This window comes from Ostrinia furnacalis, unplaced genomic scaffold, assembly GCF_004193835.3.
Source record: "Ostrinia furnacalis isolate ACB-3 unplaced genomic scaffold, ASM419383v2 OfSCF2450, whole genome shotgun sequence".
In the NCBI taxonomy this organism is placed as follows: Eukaryota; Metazoa; Arthropoda; class Insecta; order Lepidoptera; family Crambidae; genus Ostrinia; species Ostrinia furnacalis.
Genome location: NW_021132689.1, coordinates 577,100 through 600,896, shown reverse-complemented (window position 1 = coordinate 600,896; position 23,797 = coordinate 577,100). Strand labels below are relative to the sequence as shown.

General features: G+C 34.6%; 5 protein-coding genes across 11 annotated transcripts in view; 2 read left to right on the top strand and 3 right to left on the bottom strand.

Moving 5' to 3' along the window:
- raw (NDT-like domain-containing protein raw) overlaps positions 1 to 1,812 on the top strand; it is a 51,522-nt gene extending 49,710 nt beyond the window's left edge. For all 7 annotated transcript variants that reach the window (XM_028308590.1, XM_028308592.1, XM_028308588.1 and 4 more), the window contains one exon: positions 106 to 1,812. In XM_028308590.1, coding sequence (XP_028164391.1) covers positions 106 to 255 — 150 coding nt within the window. In that variant the 3' untranslated portion in view covers positions 256 to 1,812. The remainder of the gene's footprint in view (positions 1 to 105) is intronic.
- A 159-nt stretch (positions 1,813 to 1,971) lies between these two features.
- LOC114355645 (zinc finger CCCH-type with G patch domain-containing protein) lies at positions 1,972 to 6,155 on the bottom strand. The gene is made up of 10 exons (XM_028308593.1): positions 5,991 to 6,155; positions 5,682 to 5,912; positions 5,403 to 5,519; positions 5,093 to 5,230; positions 4,911 to 5,005; positions 4,715 to 4,832; positions 4,445 to 4,631; positions 4,196 to 4,362; positions 3,029 to 3,199; positions 1,972 to 2,457 (listed from the first exon to the last, which is right to left on the bottom strand). Exons 1-10 carry the CDS (start codon positions 6,030 to 6,032, stop codon positions 2,038 to 2,040), a joined length of 1,686 nt encoding a protein of 561 aa, XP_028164394.1. The 5' UTR covers positions 6,033 to 6,155; the 3' UTR covers positions 1,972 to 2,037.
- An 848-nt stretch (positions 6,156 to 7,003) lies between these two features.
- LOC114355641 (uncharacterized) lies at positions 7,004 to 9,225 on the bottom strand. Its single transcript, XM_028308584.1, has 3 exons — positions 8,995 to 9,225; positions 8,581 to 8,730; positions 7,004 to 8,502 (listed from the first exon to the last, which is right to left on the bottom strand). Exons 1-3 carry the CDS (start codon positions 9,042 to 9,044, stop codon positions 7,053 to 7,055), a joined length of 1,650 nt encoding a protein of 549 aa, XP_028164385.1. The 5' UTR covers positions 9,045 to 9,225; the 3' UTR covers positions 7,004 to 7,052.
- Positions 9,226 to 9,522: 297 nt separating this feature from the next.
- Positions 9,523 to 14,852, top strand: LOC114355623 (zinc finger protein 622). The gene is made up of 7 exons (XM_028308567.1): positions 9,523 to 10,146; positions 10,243 to 10,443; positions 10,712 to 10,866; positions 11,110 to 11,250; positions 11,655 to 11,783; positions 12,675 to 12,990; positions 14,278 to 14,852. Exons 1-6 carry the CDS (start codon positions 9,700 to 9,702, stop codon positions 12,784 to 12,786), a joined length of 1,185 nt encoding a protein of 394 aa, XP_028164368.1. The 5' UTR covers positions 9,523 to 9,699; the 3' UTR covers positions 12,787 to 12,990; positions 14,278 to 14,852.
- A 1,125-nt stretch (positions 14,853 to 15,977) lies between these two features.
- On the bottom strand, positions 15,978 to 22,257 carry arg (arginase). The gene is made up of 6 exons (XM_028308568.1): positions 21,998 to 22,257; positions 20,286 to 20,474; positions 19,006 to 19,192; positions 17,892 to 18,002; positions 17,066 to 17,193; positions 15,978 to 16,734 (listed from the first exon to the last, which is right to left on the bottom strand). Exons 1-6 carry the CDS (start codon positions 22,170 to 22,172, stop codon positions 16,475 to 16,477), a joined length of 1,050 nt encoding a protein of 349 aa, XP_028164369.1. The 5' UTR covers positions 22,173 to 22,257; the 3' UTR covers positions 15,978 to 16,474.
- Between the last annotated feature and the right edge of the window lie 1,540 nt (positions 22,258 to 23,797).

Below are 23,797 nucleotides of genomic sequence, written 5' to 3'. Positions count from 1 at the left end.
CTTGTGTTAAAGTTTATTGTTATATTCATATTTTAGAGGTACCCAGTCAAATTATGCATATTGTTTCTGACAAATAAATATAACAAAGTTTCTTTTCTTTTACAGTACAGCGAATGTGCGATCAAAGACTACAATAGAGGGCGACACTATCTCATAGACCTGGCGCGGCGCTCCGGCGTACCTGTGTTCGATGACGTAGAGTCCACGATGGCTTTCGTAGTCGGCCGAATGCGCGCGCTACAGCAAGCCACATAGCACATGCACTCACACCATTGAGTAGATAACGTACAGAGGAACTGCTAGAGGAACGTACTCGAGCATGACCGAAAGGAGATTCTTACATTCCACCTAGAATTTTTATGAACACAATAAATAATTTTAGTAAAAGCACCGCACCGAAATACTGAGGATACCCGATGATGATTTATCTCGCAAGTTGTTTTTTCATGCGAGAATCGAATGGTTTCTCTGTACGATATGTATTCGGTGTCGTGACAGTGCAACACAGTTAAATGCCGCCTCTGTTTTCTAATGCCAATACGAATTGGCCGGTCGATTTACACTGCGCTAACAGCGCTCACAAGTTCTTTTACATCTGAATCTCACCCTTTAACTCTATTGTTTGTTATACAAACTCGTTGTTATACGTAATACACATTCGATGACCAATCACAAATGGAATAAAGACATCACAAATCGAAGAGCGGCAAGGAGTCTCATTACGCGTGTACTTATTAATTTCAAGACGTCTAGTTTAGTACAAAGAATGTCTCTCTTTTATTCATCACTCTCTATTGTAATATATCTAACGTAATTTAGGCACTAAATTTTTAATATGGATTCAACTAGAAGTTATTTGAGCGAGAGCGAAAGGTGATGGCGGCGAATGTCGTGACGAGGATGTAACAAATCTCTGTGATGAATTTGTTTAGGAAATTTTAATATTTGTGAATTTTCAATGCATAGTTATTAGTTAGTGATTATTAGTAGTATTGTTACGCAGGCAGGTCCGGGTAGCAGTATAACTTTAACTGAATCTTAACATGACAATCGCACATGTCGCCGTTGGTTGCTCCTATTGCGTACAGGAGCGGTTAAAAGTTGTCACGTTTCACGCAAATCACGTACCTTGTAGCACTTGAACCAGATACTTATTAGTGCAAGTACTGATGACATTCGTACATTTGCAGTTTTGGGATGTACACACGAGTGGTACAGTACAGTGGGTCTCTAGACGATTCTCTCAAATTAGATCTTAATTGTGGTATAGTGTAGTGTCGAGCGCGAGTTGGCATCACTACTGCTAAAGTTTTGGGATAAAAGTACAAATGTATTGCTCATGTAGCAAAATTAAGGGTATGTTGTCGTGTTATGTGTAATATTTTATGCAATTTCTAATATAACATCTTATACTCATTTTAATAGCTGTAATAAAATTAAGATTTCGGAGGAATTTTCTTAATATGCAAAATTATACAATTTAATGCTTGCAATTAAACTAAAACAATGGCTTTCAAAGCCGCGATTCCATACCTAATGTAGGTATAGAATAGATAATATTAGGTAATTTAGTTTAAAATATTTGACCCACTGTTTCTAAAATATTAAAATTTTATTTAATTCAGCAAATATTATTTGCTAGTCACACTACCCATTAACATGTCTAAGTACTTTGTTATGTAATGTTTGATAGTACAAATATCTAATTTATAGAAAAAATGTTTCGTATGTATATCAATTGTAATTTTATGCCATGTACGCTTATTTTAAACTAAAAACATCACATATGTAAATATAGGAATTTGTAATTAATATGTCTGTCTTTCATTCCAATCCTGCCCCGAGACGATAAGAAGATTCCAATCCTACACATTCCTGTTACTTTTATATGTAGGTACTTCATAATAGAATACATTTATATGACTATGAAGTATTCGTAAATAACGGTTTATCTGAAATAAAATAACTATATTAACTTTGTCATACTGATTTTAATCCACAATAAAACCTAATTAAATAAAAAGTACTTAACTAATGTTAAAAAACTGTCATTTTTTGCTTATCCTTCCTATGTCTTTGCTCTCTACTTATCTGCTGTTCTCTATTTCGAAGAATGTTCAATTCTTTTGTTTTCTCAACGATTTGCGCTTTTACATTGTTATGGCTATTCGATCCGGGAGTTTGGCGAGACAAAGAACTGTTCAGCTTCATTAGATCTTTTTCAATTCTTTTACTATCTTCTGTAAGTTTAAATTGCTCAATATTCAAATCTTTGTTTGTAGATTGTTTTATATCCATAGGCGACGGAGCAGCAGTAGATTCCTGATCCTCATTGTCGCCCAATGTTCTGTTGATGAAGTTGAAAACGTTTCTTTTTTCTTTCTCTTTTTCACGTTCGTACGCTCTTTTATTCCTTTCTTCTTCCTTCTTTTGTAGCCTTTTGAGTCTTTGTTCCACCTGTACAGAAAACACATTTGTTCGAAACCAGGAAGAAGCTGTCACAATTTTATTTATTAAGGTATACCAACAACATTACATACAAAGTAATTAAATAACAATCTTATTCAAAGAAGTTTTAATCTAATTATTATGTAAAAAAAAATTAAATGTTATATTACAAATAGTTTCAAAGTTCTGGAAATAACACGCGTGTGGTGCACAATAGCTTCTTCTAGCAGTCAGCCCTATCGCATCGGCATAATACCGATCACTGACGTATGTAAAAGAAACACCATTGTTCGCAAAGAAAACTTTCTGTACGTAGTACATGACGTGTATTACTAGCTTTCCGTGCGCGGCTTCGATCGCGTGGCATTTTGTCTGTCACAGAAAAACTTTATCGCGCGCATCCGTTTCAAAAACCGGGATAAAAACTATCCTATGTCCTTTCCCGGGACTCAAAACAACTATCTCCCTGCCAAATTTAATCAAAATCGGTTCAGTGGTTTAGGCGTGAAAGCGAGACAGACAGATAGACAGAGTTACTTTCGCATTTATAATATTAGTATAGATTATTCTGTGATGATACCTTCAACGGGTCCTGTCCGGCATTCTTCTCTGATATCGCCATGCACTGGTCGAGGCTCTTTCCCACGGGCAGCACGCGCGCCTCAACCGGCTGCACCCGGCCCGCGCCCTCCGCGCCGAGACCCGTGCCCGGGACATAACCCATGGCTAGCATCAGCTTCGAGCCGATACCCTGTGAAACAGCATTCGTTGAGATACGAGACGCCTTTCGTCAAGAAAGTAACCAGCATTCATTATGAAATAAGACGAGTGTTAGTAGATTCGAAATGGTATTCGTTAAGATACGAGACAACTTTAGTCGAGAGTCGAGATACGAGACAGCATAGTCGAGCGAGATACAAGACAGCATTAGTCGAGATACGAGGCAGCATTAATCGAGATACGAAACAGTATTTGCGAAAATACGAGATAGCATTAGTCGAGATACAAGACAACATTAGTCGAGATACGAGATAGCATTAGTCGAGATACAAGACAGCATTAGTCGAGACACGAAACAGTATTTGTGAAGATACGAGATAGCATTAGTCGAGATACAAGACAACATTAGTCGAGAAACGAAACAGTTTTGGTGAAGATACTAGATAGCATTAGTCTAGAGATATGAGACAGCATTAGTATTAGTAGTAGTTGTATCTCGATACAACACAGAGCCCCGATTACGGTAACTTTTATAACGTCTACAATCCAGACGCGTTTCTGATTCTGCGATACGATTGGTCAAAACAGCTGACGTACGCTGTTGAACGACCAATCGTATCGCAGAATCGAGAAGCGTGTCTGGATTGTTGACGTTAAAAATTACCGTAATCGGGGCTCTGCTTTTGTTAAGATTCAAGACAGCATTAGTCGAGATACGAGACAGCATTTGTCGAGATGCGAGGCAGCATTTGTCGAGATACGAAACAGTATTAATTTGTCAAGATACGCCACAGCATTTGTTGAGAAATGAGACAGCATTTTTCGAAAACGAAACAGCATTAGTCGAGATTCGAAACAACAATACATTGAACAATAGAAACAACAAATTCATTCGCTTAGTGCCAGTTTTAGAAGAAGACCAGTTAGATTTTAAACTATAGGTGATGCCCAAATTATAAATTGCCCTTGTTTAACATAAACAATGCTAAATAGCATGCAGAGAATATTTTAAATAATACATACTCACTCTTGTGTGTCTTTCCCACTCGCCCATAGCTGGAGCGTTGTTCATAAGACTCTTTTCAATCAAGAGGGCTCGACCCTCACTTTCATCTTGAGATTTTAGTGTTTTGCTTTCTGGATACTCGGTGTCGCTTAAACTGTCATCTGAATCACTACTGTCATCATCTTCAGCTAAAAATATAATTTCTGTAAAAACCACCATTCATAAAAAATAATAATAGTTATGCTAAAAAAATAATAATAGTTATGCTACCATTCAGTGGAAATATTTCTTCAAATTTTACATATATTTCCTCAGATCCAGACTTCCTTTTTTCTCCAGATTTTACTCCATGCTCAAGTTTGGCAATACATGATCTTTTCTCAATATCAACATTTTTAAGTATTGCTCTGTGCCATAAGTGGTATTTTTCTGATGTCTTCTTTGTTAGACTAATGTCCTGAAAGATAAAATATTTTTTTTATTGTATAAAACCAAATAAAAAGTTACAAACTAAAATTATGATTAACTCAGAAGAATTACCTCTCCATCTGGGGGTTTCAATTTAACTAATATACTGCTCCCAACTCTTATTGAATTGAAGTTTGGTTCAATAGCATCTTTTAAATTAGACAAAGGGACTACAGCCCCATGTGAATATCTGAAAGAAGCAAGTCAGTTGAAATCCTGCATAATATAAAACTTTTAGAAGTATAATTTTCATTAGATACAAACTCACCTACATTGTTCATCCTCAAATCTACAATCGCCATCAAGGTAGAATGGACAGGGTAGCATTTCTGCATGAGTTGGATGTGTGAACAAGACGCGCACCTAAACAAAAGATATTAAATTATAATTTACAATAACAATGAGTGCTTCTAATAGCCTGATAAGTTATGGGATTGTATTTTAAATTACCTGAAGGTCTGTGAATTGGTCATCATCTTGCTTTGGAATGATTTCACTGACCATGGCATTGTGGAGAGTAGGCTGGCCACCCCATTTATGTGTGTGGTACACAGCACACTTCATGCCTTGTAATGTGGCTAGTTCATCCTGAAATACATGTGATGTAAAGTAAATTAAAATTAATCATTATTAAATAGCAAAAATCTGTTATCTGTATCTGATATCTTCAAAATTTACAAATTACTGCCACTTGAAGCAACACTGGCTTGATGAAGTGCTAATGCAACATATTACTATTTTCCATAAAACTTTAAAGTACCTCTATATTACTGTCATCATCATCTTCATTGTCATTTTTATCATTTTTAGAAGATTTTGAACATTCTGGCTGATCTTGATCATTTCCTTCATATGCACCACTTTTAGCCATTTCTTGCTGAAATTGAAAGATACAACTTTCAGATCATAAATATTAATATTAATTGTAGTCACAGATTCAATTCACTTAAAATAGTAGCAAGAAATCTTATATCATGTGAACAATGACTGTGTATCAAGGATACTTAATTAAATATATCTATTTATTTTATTTCCTTACCATAAACAAAGCATACTCATCATCTAGTTCTTCGTTGTTATCATTACTGACTGCTGGACCTGGCTTAGACTCAGCTTCACCAGAATCTGAAGTGCTTTCTTTGGCAATCAAAGCATCCAAACTTTCCTGGGTTAGATGAATGAGCTCTTTCAGTTCAGACTGCAAAGCTAATAGGGATTCCTTCTCGTTATCATCTTGGACCACTGCTAGTGCCTCATTAACCATTGAAAGCTAAAAAAACGAATAATTAAATAAATACACTATTGAACCTGTTGGTTCCTTGGAGATAACCTATTGATTGATACATACTTGGTCATTGTACTGCCTGATAGATGTTTTTATATCGTCCATTTTAATACTTTATAATATGTAATTTTATTTATTCATAGCTTTATCTTTTCAAATTGACTCAAACAGAAAGACAAACAAATTACAATTTGACTGGAAACAAATCTAAATGACATGTAGATGAGAACGAATGATGAATGAATGAACGAACACAACTGAACGATAGTTAAAATTTATACAGCGTGTTCTAAAACCAGCCCCCTAGACAAGTGGCAAAACGTATATGTGACAGTTATAATTTCGAAATGCCTTATTTATTTGCAAGTTGCAATTTCTGAATTAAAACTGTCACGTTTCTAAAGTCTGGTGGGACTGATTAACAAAAAGACAATGCCGGAAATTGGCGCCTTTTTTTTTCGCGCGGCCATCTACCAAACCTTGTTTTTTGATTACAAAATAGTGTAATAAACCAAACTTACTATGACATGTATACCTCTGAACTCAGTCTGAACTGAGTTACGAGCGTTAGAAGTTTGATTATTTAATACTCAATATTTTATTGCATCCACTAAGTACTTAAAATTAGAACATTATGGGCCCTGTAGGGCACCGCAATTAGGAGAGAGGAGGACCACCCCAGATCAACGGAAAGATGTATCAGAAGTTAGAGCCTAGTAATTTATCATTGAGATACTCGCTTAAAGCATAATAGTGTTTGGAAATTAATTTCTTACAAAACTTGCGCGCAAAAAGCAAATCTAGTATGTAAATCATCAAAATTCTAACGCTCGTAACTCAGTTTAGACTGAGTTTAGAGGTACATGTCACAGTTAGGTTGGTTATTACACTATTTTGTAATCAAAAAACAAATTTTGGTCGATGGCCGCGCGAAAAAAAAAGACGCCACCTTCCATACAAAATCTGGCATTCAGAGGATAAAAAATTAAACGCTTTTAAGAAGTTATAAAAATATACAAGAAATCTATTTTAATTCTTGAATACAGGAATGTTACGCATAAGTTTTATAATTACAATAAGGCATACATAACTATGTATTAAACAACATTATTTCTTCAGGTTATATTACAATTTATTAAGAGCTTCAATTGTAACTTTCTTGATAATGGAGGCAGTTAGAGCTTTAATTCTTTCGCCAGAGTATTCTACATCATTTTCAAAATTAGCAGATATAGAACGGAATGTATCATTCATGATATTTTTTATTTTTTCACCCATATTATCTTCAATCTCAGAACATTCCTCATTTTTTCGGATCCTTTTACTCTGTTCTTCATTTTTAGAAGATAATTCTTGTTTCAATTTACTTATTTCTTCAGTTAATTTCACTTTATTTTTCATTTCTTCAATATGCAAGATATTCTCATTTTGTAAAGCTTTACATTGAAATTCTAACTGGATAATTTTTTCTTCTTTTTCTTTATTAATTTGTTCCAAGTGTTGAATTTTTTGAATGTTAATTTCGTCTACTTTTGGAACATCCTGTTTAGGAATTAGTCCCATAAATGGACTACTTGAACTATTGTTCAAATCTTTAGATTTTATAAATTCTTCATACATTCTTATTTTATTCTCATACTCTGATAAAAGCTTTTGCAATACTTCTGCTTGAAAATTACTTGTTGTATTGTTTTTATCCTTGTCTTCTATAAATGAGAGTTTTCCAAGAATTTGATCAACTTTATCAGACATTCTAGTCATGTTTATTCTTATTTCACTATTGCTTACTCTTTGTTCAGAGATAAAGAAGCTCATATCGTTCCCACTGCTATTACAACTTATTATGTTACTATTTGTCACAGGCACAAGCTGACCATTGACATAGGTAAATAATGGAACACTGTTTGTGGCCTGTTCCATATTTATGTGACCTGTTTCTATTACACTTTGACATTCTGGAAGATTTTTATCAGAACTGTTCCTTTTCATAATGCTTTTGACTGGTTTATGCCTCACAGCTTTATGGTTAGTACTTGTATCATTTGTGTCTGAAGAATCACTAGTTCTTTCTGTAGATATAGTTCGAGGGGGCAGTACTGACTGCCACATACTTGCCATTCTATTCAGTATAGACATTTTTGTTCTTCTATTAATTGATGAATCTGTGTCACTTTCTTTTTCTTCTGCATGTGTGTTTAAGATGACCTCATTTAATACATGTTGGTTACTTGGTTCAGAAGACTCCTTGTCCGTAACTACACTTAAGTTACTTGGCTGGGGAAGCTCTTTTTCTTCACCAGAAGAAAATTTTATTTTAGCATTGAAACTTTTTAACAAATCAATAATTTTTTTCATTTCATTTTCAGAAGCATACAAACTCCAATATTTCTGGCCATTGTCATGGTATGAGAAATACACATTTTCTTTCACAGTTATTTCAAATGCTGATGATATTGTGGCACATGATAGTGTTGTCTTATTTGAGTCATATAGTACAATGTTATGAAAGCCACTTTTAATAATTTTTATAATGGCAAATCCCAACTTTCCTCTGGCTACATAAGCACCGTTTTGCCTGAAAGTGAAAAAGAATTGGTTGATTAAATGATTCGAAATAGGTAAAGAGACAAGTTTTTTTTATTATAGCACTAACCAGTCATATCCTATTAGTACACAAGCGAAAAGGCATTGCGTGGTTTTTATTTCTTCAGGTTTTGCTGGTTTCGGCGGAGTATATTTTAAGGATTCATTTTCCGTTCCATCTTCTTTTCTGGTTTTTCCAAATATATTTGCCAATGAAGTGCTGCGAAAGTAAAATAGGTATTGTTTATTTATGTGGTTGTACTCAAGCCTTATTAATATCCAGACATTCGCTTTACAAAGTTGAACAAGGCAAAATTATAAAAGTACTTAGTTAAGTAAAAATAATAATAAATAAATACAAGTACCTATTAGTTACGTCTAGTTTACTTATTAATAAGTAGTAGGAGTAGTGGAAGTGAGGACCTTTGATAGGTTCGCTTAGTGTTAGTGTGCAAATAAATATTATTAAGAATAGAATACTTACCTCGATGCAGGAGTAAAATAATCATCATCTATGTCTTCAGTTTCCAGCATTTTTGTGCAAGTAGTGTTATAATTATATTACGATTATGTGATTTCTAGCACATTATTCTTTAATTTGGGAACAACTTTAGAGAATATACAATGGCACAATTTATATTTTCTGCTATCAATTATTATGTAAAAATTTTTGTTTGACACAAAACAGCTGGTCAATAGTTCTTCATTCATTCATTCATCATCTGTCACACAAACAAGTATGAAGTTTGTCCGGATAATTTTTTTTTAAATAAAGGTACCATACACGTACCATAAATACCACAGATATGGATAGAATCTGTGATAAATACTTTCACCCTATTGAAGGCTCATTTTATTTTGGTGGACCGTATTAATGATGACGTCATCACTAAACGTCAGTGTCAGGAAGGAACTTGGTTCTTCAATCTTTTTGTCTCTGTCACACTAATGCGTTTCCTATACAATTCTTATTTTTTATTTCTCTTATTCCGCTTATCATTCATTATCAACCAACCAAACCACCAGGCAGCAGCGTAAAAAACACCTTGCGCACAAACCTAAACTCGCAGTGGCGTAAAAACCTATTACATTAATTATTCATCATTGATCTACAGTTTATTTATATCAATAGTTTCATTGTGTTCAATAATCTGTGATACTTCGTAGTGAGCCCTGAAGACTAACCAAAATGCCTGATACCTTCACGTGTATTACTTGCCAGGTGCTTTTCAAAACTCCCGAACTTCAACGGGAGCATTATAAATTGGACTGGCACAGGTATAACCTAAAGAGGAAAGTAGCTTCAATACCTCCTGTATCACTGGAGGAGTTTGAACAGAGAGCTAGAGAGCACAAGAAGCAGGCTGAAAATGATAGCCAGGGTGAATCAGAGTTTTGCAAGTGTTGCTCAAAAGTGTTCAACACTAAGAATGCGTACAATAACCACCTCAATAGTAAGAAGCACAAGCTAGCTCAAGAACAGTATGTGGAAGAGGAGCTCAGTGCTCATTCAGACACTGACAGTTTCGTTAAAGTTGAGACCAGCCAACCAGGGACTGCGCCTGGCAAGTTTGTAGTTGTTAATCCAAATGACTCTGGCGATGACGACATAGAGACAGATTCTGAAATTGAAGAGGTTTGTAATTACTACTATATAAATTCTATTCAAATCTTATTAGCAGTCACCTCATTTCATATAATTGTGCAATCTTATTTCTTGTTTCTCTTACAGCTTGATTCCGATGAGTGGGAGGAATGCCGGATTAAGGGAAGTGACTCTCTCATCAAACCCCGAGATTGCCTGTTCTGCACACACCATAGCAAGAACATGGTGAAGAATCTCAAACACATGTCTGAGGCCCACTCATTCTTCATACCTGACCTGGAGTACTGCATTGATGTCAAAGGCTTGTTGCTTTATTTGGGAGAAAAGGTAATTTGATTTACTGTCAGAAACTTCCACAATCAGTTTAATATGTCCCAATAGTTTTATAAACAAGAGAATTTAAACCTCCTTTTATTAAGTAAATTGGTTAATTTATACTCTGTAATTTACTGTTACATACCTACTTGACTTCTATCTGATGTAAATGTTGGGCAATTTTTGGTATTATATTCTAAAGTATTTACATACCAATAAATGAACTAGGTTTACTAACTAGGACTTTATAAAATTACATGCTTTCTCATTTTCTTATTAGATATCACAAGGCTTCATGTGCTTGTGGTGCAATGACACAGGCCGAACATTCTACTCCATGGAGGCTGCTCGGGGCCATATGGTAGATAAGGGCCATTGCAAAATGCTGCATGAAGGGCTTGCATTGGCAGAGTATGCTGATTACTACGACTACAGGTATTTAGCTTTGAAAAAATGATGACTTTCATATTTTTATTTATAAAAGTCTAATTAGATTAATAATTATCTTTGCACTCATAAATATAGTGTCATTGTGTACAACCATTTTCTGTTTAAAACACTGAGTACTTTCAATGTCAAAATATTATCAATGCTGATTTTATCTTTAAAGTATACTCACTGAGATATTCTCAATTGTTTAAGTCAGTAATTACCTATATCATGACATGATATTTTCAGTGCCTCGTACCCGGACCATAAAGATGACGATGAGAACATGGACATAGATGAAGAAGTGGAGTCTCCGACAGCGCTGGAAGGCGATGACTTCCAGCTGGTGCTACCCTCAGGAGTTACAGTTGGTCATCGGTCCCTTATGAAGTGAGTCACTTGTAGTTTTCACTGAGTTTGTGTTTGACTGATGAACTGAACTTCATCTGATGGTTACCGATGAGTCATTTGTGTCATAGAGACATTAAAACAGACATTGGGAAACCCAGTCCCATTAACGAGCAGTTATGTTTAAAGCTTAGCTTAACTGTGTGCATATTCCAGTATTTATTTATTTCCAACTAAGATTTTTTTATAAAGAACAAGGCTGGTGAAATCATTTATTGTTGTTTGTTCAGTGTTGTTCAATTTGCTTTCATACTTAGAAGGTCATCACTGAAAGATTAAAATACTTTATGTATGTGGGAAGTGTATGAATGAAATTACCAGTAATCATTACTTAGTACTGTATGTTAGTACAATATTGTAAAGTGGTTTATGATTTTTTTTTTCAGATACTATAAACAACACATAACAAACAACGGTCAAGCATTAGTGAAGAAATCAGATCGCAAATTACATAGACTTTTAGGAATGTACAAAGCAATTGGATGGGCGCCTAAGGACCAAGCACAGGCAGCCAAGTAAGTATAAATCTTATATTACCATATAAAACCTACAATGGGACCCTTTCTGTACTTTAAGTGGAAAAATAAACCATTATTCACTATGTTGTGGATAAATTCAGTTAATATGAAATCTATGTTTTATATAAATATGTATAAAACTACTGTATAAACAAAAATAGTCATTTATACAGTCTTCAGTGGTTTTTGAGCATTAATATAAATAAAATCTCATAAAAAATAAGTAGCAAAATCGTTAAGAAAACAAAATCGTTAACACGTATTATTTTGTTTATCAACTATAACTTATGCGTAGTATAACTTACACGTGGGCAGTGATAATAAGCGTTCATTCAAATGTTGACCTTGCGTCATTGCTATAAGAGTAAAACTGTTAAAAGATAATAAACATAGTTGTAGACTAATAAATAAATAATCGTAGGCGCAGGTAGTAGATAAGACCTTATAGTACTACAAAGAGCTTTGTTGTGTATAATTACGCATAGCGTGTAAGAATTCAGAATTCCGAAGATTGTATGGCGCAGTTTGATAATAACAATAGTACTTATAATACCTAGGTCATCTGTTTAAACAAAGCATTGTAAAACTTATTCTAAGTTAAATATTTTCCTTCGTGACTTTAATATCCTTTTGCCACTTTATGAGCCACAAAAAGTACGTACAGACTATCCTGAGTACTAACATTTAAATCGTTTTTTTTTTATTTTACTTACTTACTGAATCATTTAAACTTTGAAGCACTTCCATTTTTTTAAAGAAGTTGTTAACTGTTTTAGAGTGGCGCTCTGCTATTTTGCAAGAAAACTTTAAAATCCGCTATGCTTGACTGTACCTTAACGTATTCATAAGATCTTTTATTATTTGCTAAGTTTAAAACGTTTGTTGCAGGAAAGCACGTGACATCCACTTCATGAAGCGAGTGCAGGCCAAGTGGCAGATGAAGCTATCGCTCAACGCAAACAAGTTCCAGAAACATTACCGGCCTCAAGTCAACTTCTAGGCACATTCTGTTAGTAAACTTTATTGTTGTATACCACGTTCAAATAGTTTGAAAAACTGCAGAGCTGATAAATTTTGTTTAACAAAAATAGACGTAATTTTAAAAACCATTGCAATAAATTATAAATCATTTGACACCTAGTTGACAATTTCCTGGTTTACTTTTGAAAATACATAATAGATTAGTTCTTCATAGTACAGTTATACAAGAGTATTTCTCAAAAAAAATGTACATTTTGAAAAAAAAAGTGTGCTTTGAAACAGTTCAAAAGTTTTATATTTATAAATCATCACACAAAAAAAAACACACACACAATTTTGAAGGATGAATATTAATCTTTAAGATAACGAAGAATTATAGCTATAATCCTACTTATTACCAAATATTTAGATATTTCAAAAATAGTCATTTTTTACCTTTCATACAAAAACCTGTTTGCCACCCTAGCTTTTTCATGTATTTTTGTTTCATAAAATGCGATACGTAACTAAATTATTGTAAATTTCTTTGTATTATCGTTCTACAGTAATCGCAGTTTCTGTATCAAATTGATTTTCTATGGGGTGTCATAATGAATTGGCAATTTAAAGCAAAAAAACAAAATGAGTCGCTCTCATTTACTATTTCGTTATTTACTCTTTAGTTACGATTTATTTCTACTTTCCCATGGTTTCTGAACAATTCCGTATTTATTTTACACGGACAACAATAGCTGCACTCTGAATGGCTGTTGGCCTGACGTCTCCGCCATTACATCTATCGCGAAAATTAGTGAAAACGTGTGTGTTTTGTGGGATTACTTTTTCGTAACAGGCAGTAAAATCAGCGATTTTATATAGAACGGTAAGTCTTCATTTAACCATTTTTTGTAATACGTGTGGTACGAACATTTAGTAAGCTTTTATATTTGCTGTAACAAATTTTATCAAAAAAATACTTGTTTCTGATCTCATTTTGTCTAATATTTCGTTACGTTTTTTACGAATTTCGTTACGTTACGAAAAAGTACAACATAATGCTGAGTGTATACTGTTATTACCTGACTAAGCATAGTAATATTCACTACTTAATTTATTTCAAAAAATATAGAGCGTCAATAACAAAAGGATTGGATACTATCTGCTTTACAGAAGTGCCACCAGCAAAAAATAATCAAATAATTTAGATTACGTTTTTATGTGATTACTTCTTTTGTTTTTTTAGGAATGCCGCCAAAAACCAATGCCAAAAGGCAATAAGCTTACAGAGAACGACTCAAAATGGATAAACATGATGGAACACAAATAATTTTATTAAAATAGTATGAATGATTACTCCCTTATTTTATTTCTAACCCCTTAATATTACCCCGTATTTGGGTGCTACTTACAAATATTTCGAATTGAATAAATTTAGAGCATTCACAATATTTCGCCAATGTATAACAAGCCTTATGGCCTTACTATTTCGTTACTACCGTTTCGTTACGTACATTTTTTTTGAGAAATACTCACAAAATTCTTTAGGTACGTAATAATAAGTCGCCATTTTGATCTCTAGAGAAAGAAAGAAGTCCAAACTTGATGTTGTATGTGCGTGTGTGTGAAATCGTTGTGCAGTAGATGAAATCTAATTGTAAAATATAACTGAATGTAAAAAGATTGTTCAAGTAGGATAGATATTTAATTTTACTAGAAATAACCGTCAAATAGATACTAGAAATGTCAAAAATACTGTTTTAGATTATATCTGTAATTAAAATTAGGTACTAAAAGATACATTCTTGTGTCCTTTATATTGTTGACATAAACATTTTACTATTTGAGTCAGCTAAAGTTGTACCTCATTTTATTAAGTAAGTTGAATCATCAAGTCGATGAATGAAAAATTCAAGTTTGGACAAATGCCTAGTTTTCAAAATGACTTGCGAACAAAACAATAAAATCCGGTAAGATATACCAATAACGTTTATTGAAATAACGTTAAACTCAGACTCGACATGAGAAAAACCAGCGAAAAATTATTCACCCTCTGTAATACATTTTGAAAGAAATGCTCACGTTTTCTTTAACACATTAAAATACGCGGATCCATGAAATAACTTGCAAACATGTTTTAGCATGTAGGTATTTATACATTTTTTCCATCCATCCATGCGTATACCTGACTTAAAATAATATTATGTAAATATTTTGAAAACCAATACGTTACAGTCCACTGCTTTTACTGTACAAAAATAGAAATAATTAAATACATAAAAGCTCATCTGTACCTTCTGTTTTTAACTTAATCTAAATGTTAAATAAAAATCGGGACTAAGTAATACTATAATGTTACGGTTGCTGCACTTGCTAGAACTACAATCTGTAAATGGAATAAAAGCAATAAACATGAATATTTTACACAAGTTTTTTATTTGCTTTACTTATTATGGGGTTCTTCTAATTTTTCTACTCGAACGTAGGTGTACTTTTTACTTCCCTTCGTGTTGTTGAAATTACTAGGTTTTCCTAATTCCCAAGGAATTTTCACAGGTTTCCGATCTATTTTGAAACTTAATTTATACAGTGGAAAAGTACTTAATTTCCCATCAAAGTACTTGGATATCATTTTGGTGAGGCCTTCGTTGATGACGTATTTTTGTGCCACATCTGGGATCTTGCTTATGTATTTGTTAAGAATTTTAACTATTTCTTCATCAGTTTCGTCCTTTTCAGCTTCTAAGGTTCTTCCTAAAGTAATAATAAAGGCGAATATCTGTAAAGGTACATTTCATCGTTACATTGGAAAAGTAAATGGAACGGTCAAACAATGTTTGGTGCAACAAGTCAATTTGAAAAAAAAAAAAAAAACTAGATTACTAGGTGATCCAGTCAGAACTTTAATTAAAATAGCTCCGTTTTAATACGAATCGGTTTAACCGCGTGAGACTGAAATGCATTCTTGTCGCTCGATTAATCGCATGGTTCTGAATCCCCTACTGGTTTATTAGATGTGAAAACAAAAGAAAATCACTTACTAGGATTCCAATCATCTTGCTTTCATACTGCGCGTAATTAAAACCGCAGATCTAGGAATTATAATAATGGAAATACCTGCCTTTGTTCTCAGCAATCCAATCAAAGATTAACTGCCGTTCCGCTTATCAACAAATTGTAGAGAGGCTCATGTAACAAATTGAAAACGGGACAATCGTAATGAAAGACTGGATGTTAATGCGATCGGATTTTATTCAATCAATCGGTTTTATTCAATCAGCTGAGCGTAACTACCAAAATTTTTATTTTCGCTCCTGAAACTGGAGCTGACTAGGTACTTTCATTTAATCATAATTATAACTTTGTAACTGACTCTAAAACTTTACTTTGAAATAGGCGATAATTATGATTGATTAAGTTAATAGGTAGACTTAAAGTTGGGCGTCTCCAAGTGAAATTACCTAAAATCGGTAGATATCAGATTTAATTAAGAAGAAGTAAAAATATTCCAGGAAGCTGATATCAATTTTGGCCTTTTTTAGCAGCTAAGTAATTTAGTCCATCATACTGTTAATAAGCATAATATAGTACTGAAATGAAACTCAATTCAAAATCAAGTATAAAAAAAGGCTAAAAGGCTGCTATTGACCCTTTAAATATTTAGATCCATCCAGGCTTATGCGAAACTATTTACAAAACATCTAAATCGTTTTTCTCGTTTTCAAACCGCACTACTGTTGCGCTTTAGCAGTTTCTTGATTATGATAAGTCTGTACAGGTAGGTCCAGGATGCCTCTAGGCGCGGTTCCCCTTCTTGAAAAGCCTAGAGCTGCCTTCAGAACGCAAAGGCCGGCTTCCAGCGTCTTCCGACGATCGGAGTCGTTGCCCAGCGCTGGGTTGATTTCTACCAAGTCCACGGCACGGAGACGCCCCGTTGAGTGGATGATCTCCATTAGGGATATAGCCTCGCGGAGCGTCAGTCCACCACGAACTGTTGACAGATAGGGAGGAAATTGTCAGATGTTTTTGTTTAGGTATGGTGTGATGTAGTGTACTTAGATATAGTGAAATGCTGCAAGTGGAAGAGTGAATGCAAGATGAAGTGGTGAGTTTCTTTTTTGTTATTACTTACCTACTTATGGACTTGTTCAATTTATTATAGAACTCTGTGTAAATTGACATTCTTCAGGTCCATATGGTGCTATTTATTAATTTGCCTAAGTTTATCTCTTTTATGACCTAACACTTAACAGATATGATTTCATTTTTGAAGAAAGGCTATAAAGGCTTACTGTAAAATGTACCTATTGTTACATAAATACCTGGTGTGCCTGTACTAGGTGCTTCCAAAGCATCCAAGGAGTCTATATCGAAGCTTACATGAATGGGCTTATTCATGTCCGGATCCAGCACTTGGAGAATGTGGTGTATGGACTTTTGTATGCCGTGTCTGAAAATACAAAGGGGATTTGTTTGATGATTAATGATTTTTAGATAGGCTCTACATATTTGTTCATACAGTAAAATATTTGAAATATCGTTCTATAGGCAAAGTAATATTCGTAGCAGATTAAGTTTCGTGATCAATTCGTTCGTCATCTTTTGTAGGTAATTAATTTAATATTATGTTGGTAAGTAATTACGCGAAGCGCTCCCGAAATTTAATCTGTAACGAAAGTTGATTTACCTCCGGCACAGGACAATGTAGCATTCGTTTCTTACGGATTTCGATTCTTCATATTGCATACCTTTGTGTAGGTTAGATTTACCCAGGTACGTAAATAACTTGAGGACATAATATACAGGGTGATTCAATCAAATAAAAGTTTTATATCGTAATCGAAATTCGTAATTATCAGAAATGTAAATGAGATATCGATTGTCAATGAAGGTTAAAGTACAGCCTCCCTTTTTCCGTAAATAATGCAAGATAGATATTGCCTGAGTGTTACCAGATATTTAAATAGCTGTTAATAAAAATTCTCGCCCTTTGTTAACGATAAAAGCATTTTCCTGCGTTGAAAAGCTTTTAAATAAAGGGAGGTGAATGGGAGATCGATATAATGAAATTATAAGGATTCCTTTTGACTGGTATAAAAAAATAACGGCGCCTTATGCTTTATTCATAAATAGAAATAAGAAACTTACTGTTCAATGTCTTCCATTGCGAATGCTGGTACTTCGTATTTTTCTATAGCCAACCTCTCGTATGTGTCTACGGACCGCAAACCCACGTATCCAAGATTTTTTATGGAAAATCTGCAAATAATAAAATGGTCCTATTAACTTTATCTAATTATCTAGGTAATTATAATTACTTGATAGATTTTTACTTGGTTCGATAAACAAAAAATATATTTCAAATACCTACAGTTGCAACCACTACCACAGTCACTACTTACTTAGTTCTATGGTGCGATTCCCGTAGAGGGCAAGTGAATTAGTACGAGCATACTTAGTTTCAAACATCTGTTTAAATTGGCGCTAAGTTTCTTGAATTTGTGTGATTGTCGTGACAATATTTTACGCTTATTTCTATTCAGAGACCTTCCCTCACAAACTTAACACATGCTTAGGTAAGTAGATAGCTTAATTGCTTATCCCCCATATCTGTCGCCATAATTCATATTATAGTCTCACCTCGCCACACAAAAAGCATGTACACATGTCATGTCAAGGGGTTTTGTCACTGTTTGAGCTACTGGAATATTTATTTGATTTGAGTACTCACTAAGCTGTCAAGGCAAGTTGTGTCGGTTGAGGCGGATTTTGTGGCTAACTCCGCAGGGACTTTAGCAGGTAACTTTAAGGGACAGCCTGGCAGACGGCTGGGACTGCGTTTTGTCAAGTAGTTTGGCTTGTCTAAAGTGATTTATTGTTTATCTTTACTGTTTGATTTTGTACTAAAAGTTCTCAACTTGTGTACCTACCTATTTATGTTATACCTCATACTAAGTAGTATCTTATAGATACAACTTTTCAGCTTTTTTCAGTGATCTCTACATTATTTTTACTTAGCAATAAAATATCGATTTAGGTATCCACACATCACAACGGATTTGACAATTCTATTTGAAAGTTTGTCAGCTTATAATATACAGGGTGACTGGCACTGAACCCTTCTTAGCGTCATTTGCCAGTAATTGAACCTGACTTTTCTCAATTAAAGTATTATATTTTGGGAGATTGGTTGTAATTTTTTATACTTTACTTAAATCAGTGTTAGAGAAGTGCTCATGCAATCACTGTTTGAATCACTTACTTGGGTACCTGCCAGTCCATGGTAGGCAGATACGGCCAGTAGTCCGACAGCTCCTTGACCAGCAGCGCCACCGGCATCCCGTGCACGGAGCCCGAGTCCGAGGTCTTGTTGGTGTTGATGTCTGCGTGCGCGTCCACCCAGATGAGGATCATGTCTTCGTTCACGTTGTAGTGGCCGTCCACCGTTCCTGGGGAACGAAGTCAATTTATTTTTTAGATAAAACGAGCGCAGAATATTAATGTTACTTCGATACGGGTCGCGTTACGCGTGAATTTTAGGGTAGTGTTTTGGGTATTGTAAGTGAGCAGGATTTTTTAATAAGTTCTGTGTGTGTCTGTCTAATAATGACTTTATATTGGGATTCTTTACGTTAAGGTATCTCCTACGTATAATATTGGCTAGCAAATAGATTAATGTCAGAGTAAACAAAGGTAAGAAGTACCTAAGTAGTAGTAGGTGTCTATAGATTCTACCTTTGCTTCTTTCAAAATTTTTTGTTGTCATCTCGTTGAGGAGTTTTCCGTAGGAATATAAGGCTATATTCTTACACAAAAACCTTTAATTAACCCCTTTAAATCTTTAAGATCCCTCGATATAAATATTTTGTCTCCCTGTATTAATTTATGACTCAACTTCCCAGCGCTCAATATTACACAACTGCGCGTAATATTATGTAGAGCCTTTCTTTTATGTGCCGGGTGTTTCCAAACATATTATACCAATAACAGTTTGTCACATTAATATAGTCACTGGAAAAATATATTTCCTGTACACCTGGATCTGAAACCCCTGGAGGCGCGAAAGTTCAGTCCGGGTTGCCGTAAACTTCACTTTTTACTATCAAATTTTGCGGAAAACGGTCTGTAGTATAAATAAGCTAGGAAAATTGTACTGCGAGCTGGGAATACGTGGCCACAGTGCAGCAAGTAACAATTGCACTTTTTTCAACTCAAAGTTGAAAAAGCTGCAATTTTAGAAAGTTCTAAAGATTTTTTATTTCCAGAACTACGCAAAATGGCTGCCTTTAGTTTTTTTATTGCCTTTATGAGGTTGAACTGTTTGAAGTTACTCGTACTTACCTACATACCTACTCGTATAAATATTAATTGATATTATCGTATAAGTATAAAGTAATTTAATATTGCTTAGCTTTTATTGACATTTCCGACTCTTTAGAATGTGCTCTATCTGCAGTTCAAATCCGAGAGAGTTAGAATAATTTCATAAATATTTAAAATCGTTAAAATCGTATAAACTAATTACATAAAGTTAATTCTCACCAACTCCAATAGAGTGATCTCCGCCGATGGTGATGGCTACCCGTTCATCCTTCAGGACCTCAGAGACTTTACTGGAGAGCTTCCTGTTGCACTCAGACACCAGAGGCAAGTGCGCCATGTTGTCCACGGCTACGGTCTCCACACAGGAGCTGATGTCGATGTCCCCATAGTCCTTTACGTCTAAGCCACCTGTTACAAGTTAATGTTTTGTTTTAACGCGCTTCGAATGGGAGGGAATTTCAAATTCTCTAAAAAGCAGTAAAACAAAGTTGCTTTCTGCTTAATTAATATTCTTGCTTTGAATGAAGTTTTGACCAAAAGTATGTAAGAGTTTAGATAACAACAGCTTTTGATACTAACCCTCAAAAAGAAGATTAAACAACTCCCTGTTTAATCATTACTTACGTTCCAGACATCGGAATTACCTAGATTTCTTTTTGAATTTAAATGAAATAAAAAATAGGAAAAATATTTTATTCTTGAACTTTAAAAAATCGTACCTATGATTAAGATTTATTATACAGTCAAATGTTCACGATTGCATCAAGTTTAGCGTCGTCTAAAAATAATACGAGAATTGGAGCTGCTAACTCTACATTTAAAAGTGCTACGTTCTAACATCGTACGTACTCTCCTAACAGTTTTGAAGTACGTAACTAAAATAACTGGGCACTTCTAATTCTCTTTCAGAATTTAACTTTTTCCACGGCTTGAAACGAAACAATGTCAGACCCCTCACTGGTGTTGTCCTTTTTGTTTGCTTTGCCAACGATGTTTTAGCTCTCGCTTAGTTCGCAGAGAGGATTTATCTTATTTCTGTTACACCCCTTTCGCTTGCCTGCAGCTACGTCCCTACATACCTATACCTATTTACCCCTGCCAAGTGAATTCGTCCCGTCGAAAACCGTAAGTGAATAATTACTTGGGTTACAGAATCGTCTCTGTAAAGAATTTTGTTGTGGTGTTTAATGAACGGGATTTTAAATAAATGTTTAATTAGAAAAGGTCGCAATTCTGTTTGTGACACTAAGCTCCCAGTGGTTCTTCAACTTTTATTTTGTCTTACTCAAACAAAAGACTGAAATGATAAATTATGTGCTTATAATTACCTACCTACTTGAATTTTGACTCTACTTTGATTATAACAACCACATATTTCTTACAGTCCAGTCAATGAATGCTTTAACGACGGTGTAGAGAGAAATCCTTGGAACACAATTTCTAACCTCGGGACTTTATTTATAGACTAACATAAAATTTCCAATATTACAGACCTTCTAGAGCAGATGTCGCGAAAACTATACAAGATATAGAAAAACTTGACTATCTCACCTGTAGCAAATTCAATAATCTTTTTTTCGCTCATAGTAGTCATGTCACTAGGACGCATAGTTTCCGAGGATTAAGCGAAAAACCGAAAAGTGATACCTTTAAACCCCCTCTCCCCGCCGGCTCAAGGGCTAAGGGCGGGGACTTTTGCTATGTTCACCTCCTAAATAAAGTCCCGAAGTCAGAAATTGTGTTCCTCGGACTTCCATGTATAATGCTTTAATGACTGGACTATTACATTTAATAACGCGATCGTAGACAGGAGATAAAGTTAAACTGATGTAATGAGATAGGTAAATTAGACTCACACGACAGAGGAATTGTTAAGACAAGTATCTACGATTGTTTTGCATGAAGATACCTTATAACAATAAATTACTTACCGATTTCTTTAAGCTGTTCAATGAGCCCTGCAGCTCTCATGGCAGCCGGTGCGACGCTAACTCCATACTTTTTCTGCCCCTTCTCAAAGGGCACCCCGACGATGCCCACTCGCTTCAGAGGCTCCCATTTCCTCACGTTGCTCATGTTTCTCACGAACACTCTGATCGAATTCATTTTTAGCACTATACACAACGCTATCGATACCCAACTCTCATTCTCGACTGTCAATACCGAACTATAGAGTCTACAGATTCGATACTAAATAATTCTTATCTCCACTCTGAGGTCAGAGGGTGAGATATGTTTAAGATATTTTTAAATTACATCACAAACAAGATTATTGGTGAACGTGAGTAATGAGATCTAGATAACGCCATTGAGCTATTACGATTCAAACATTTGCAATTTTATTTGTTTTCGGATAAGATAATTGATGTGAAGTGAGGTCGTTAACTGTAAGATGGTCACTTATTGGCACAGATAAACTTCTAGTAAGGATGGAGATTTCAAATTGTAGAAATTTGTTTCTTCTTTGCCTCAGGTATGTACATGACATAACGGAACTGGATGTATTAACATTTTACTGTATTATTTTATTGTAATAGGGATTTTCGAGAAAATAGGTGCATTAATTGATAAATAGGTAGCGACATGAATAAAGTCACTTACGGAAGAGTGTAGCACAGCAGCTCCAATTTGTAACTGAAATGAAATCTACAGATCGAGTGCAAGAAGGCCACCTCGTGCGGAACAGAAACCTGGCGTGACGATTTAATTATGGTGTTCATTCACATGTAAGATAAAGGAATCCATTTGATGATGTTTAACATCGATATTGCCTCCGACGATAGTTCGATTTAAGATATGTGGCATGTGTAATTTTAATGGAAATAAGTAGGTAAAAGATATTTTATCGAAAGTAAAAGATATTCAATCGATTTTTTAGCATGAGAGATCCTCAATAATCACAGAAAGAAAGTATTAAAAATGGAATTTTTGAGAGAAGTTGTAAAGTAAATTGAGAGCAAAGCAAGTGATATGAAATAGGTACGTCAAAAAAGGACGCAGTTCATGCATGGCGTTATTAAAAACGTTGCCAAACTCTAAACATTTTGTTTTGTCCCAATTCAAGCAAATCTTGGAAGTTAAAAGGCTCAATTAAATTAAGGTGAAATGAACTGAAAAACAGAAACACTGAAAGAAATCATAATAATTACCTGACCAGCCGTACGTACAAAACTTCATACAAATGCATTCCATTCTACGAACTCCCAAAGAAGCTCACTGCACTTCCCAGATTTGCAATTAAAGCGCAACAGCTAGAGGGCTGAGTGACGCTCCTCTGTGCATAAAGAAAGCAACACGTTGGCCACTCCAATGGTAACGGTTAATTAGGTTATTCCTGTTCTTACAGTCAGCAGGGAAATAAAAGATAGAAACTTTTTGCTGCATCTAGTTAAGAGCGTTGTCACATTTTTCATGCAGAAATCGAGAATTTGGCAGATTTCGAAATGATTTTAGTCATATAATTTATTGTTATAGCTTCTTTTGACTTATATCATCGTAATTATCATACGTTTTTACGGAATGTCTATTGACAAAATCTCGTTGAAATTGAATTTTTGCCTACGAAAACAGCGAATTTCGAAAGCCCGATTTCCAGGTAACTCGCGAAGGCACAACTTTGAACTAATATTACAACAAATTTATTTCTAAGTAAGAAGATAGAATGTATTCATTAGAATAAGCACACCCTAAAGAAGAAAGTGTATTGAGAAAATTTTGATGTTTAATTCATT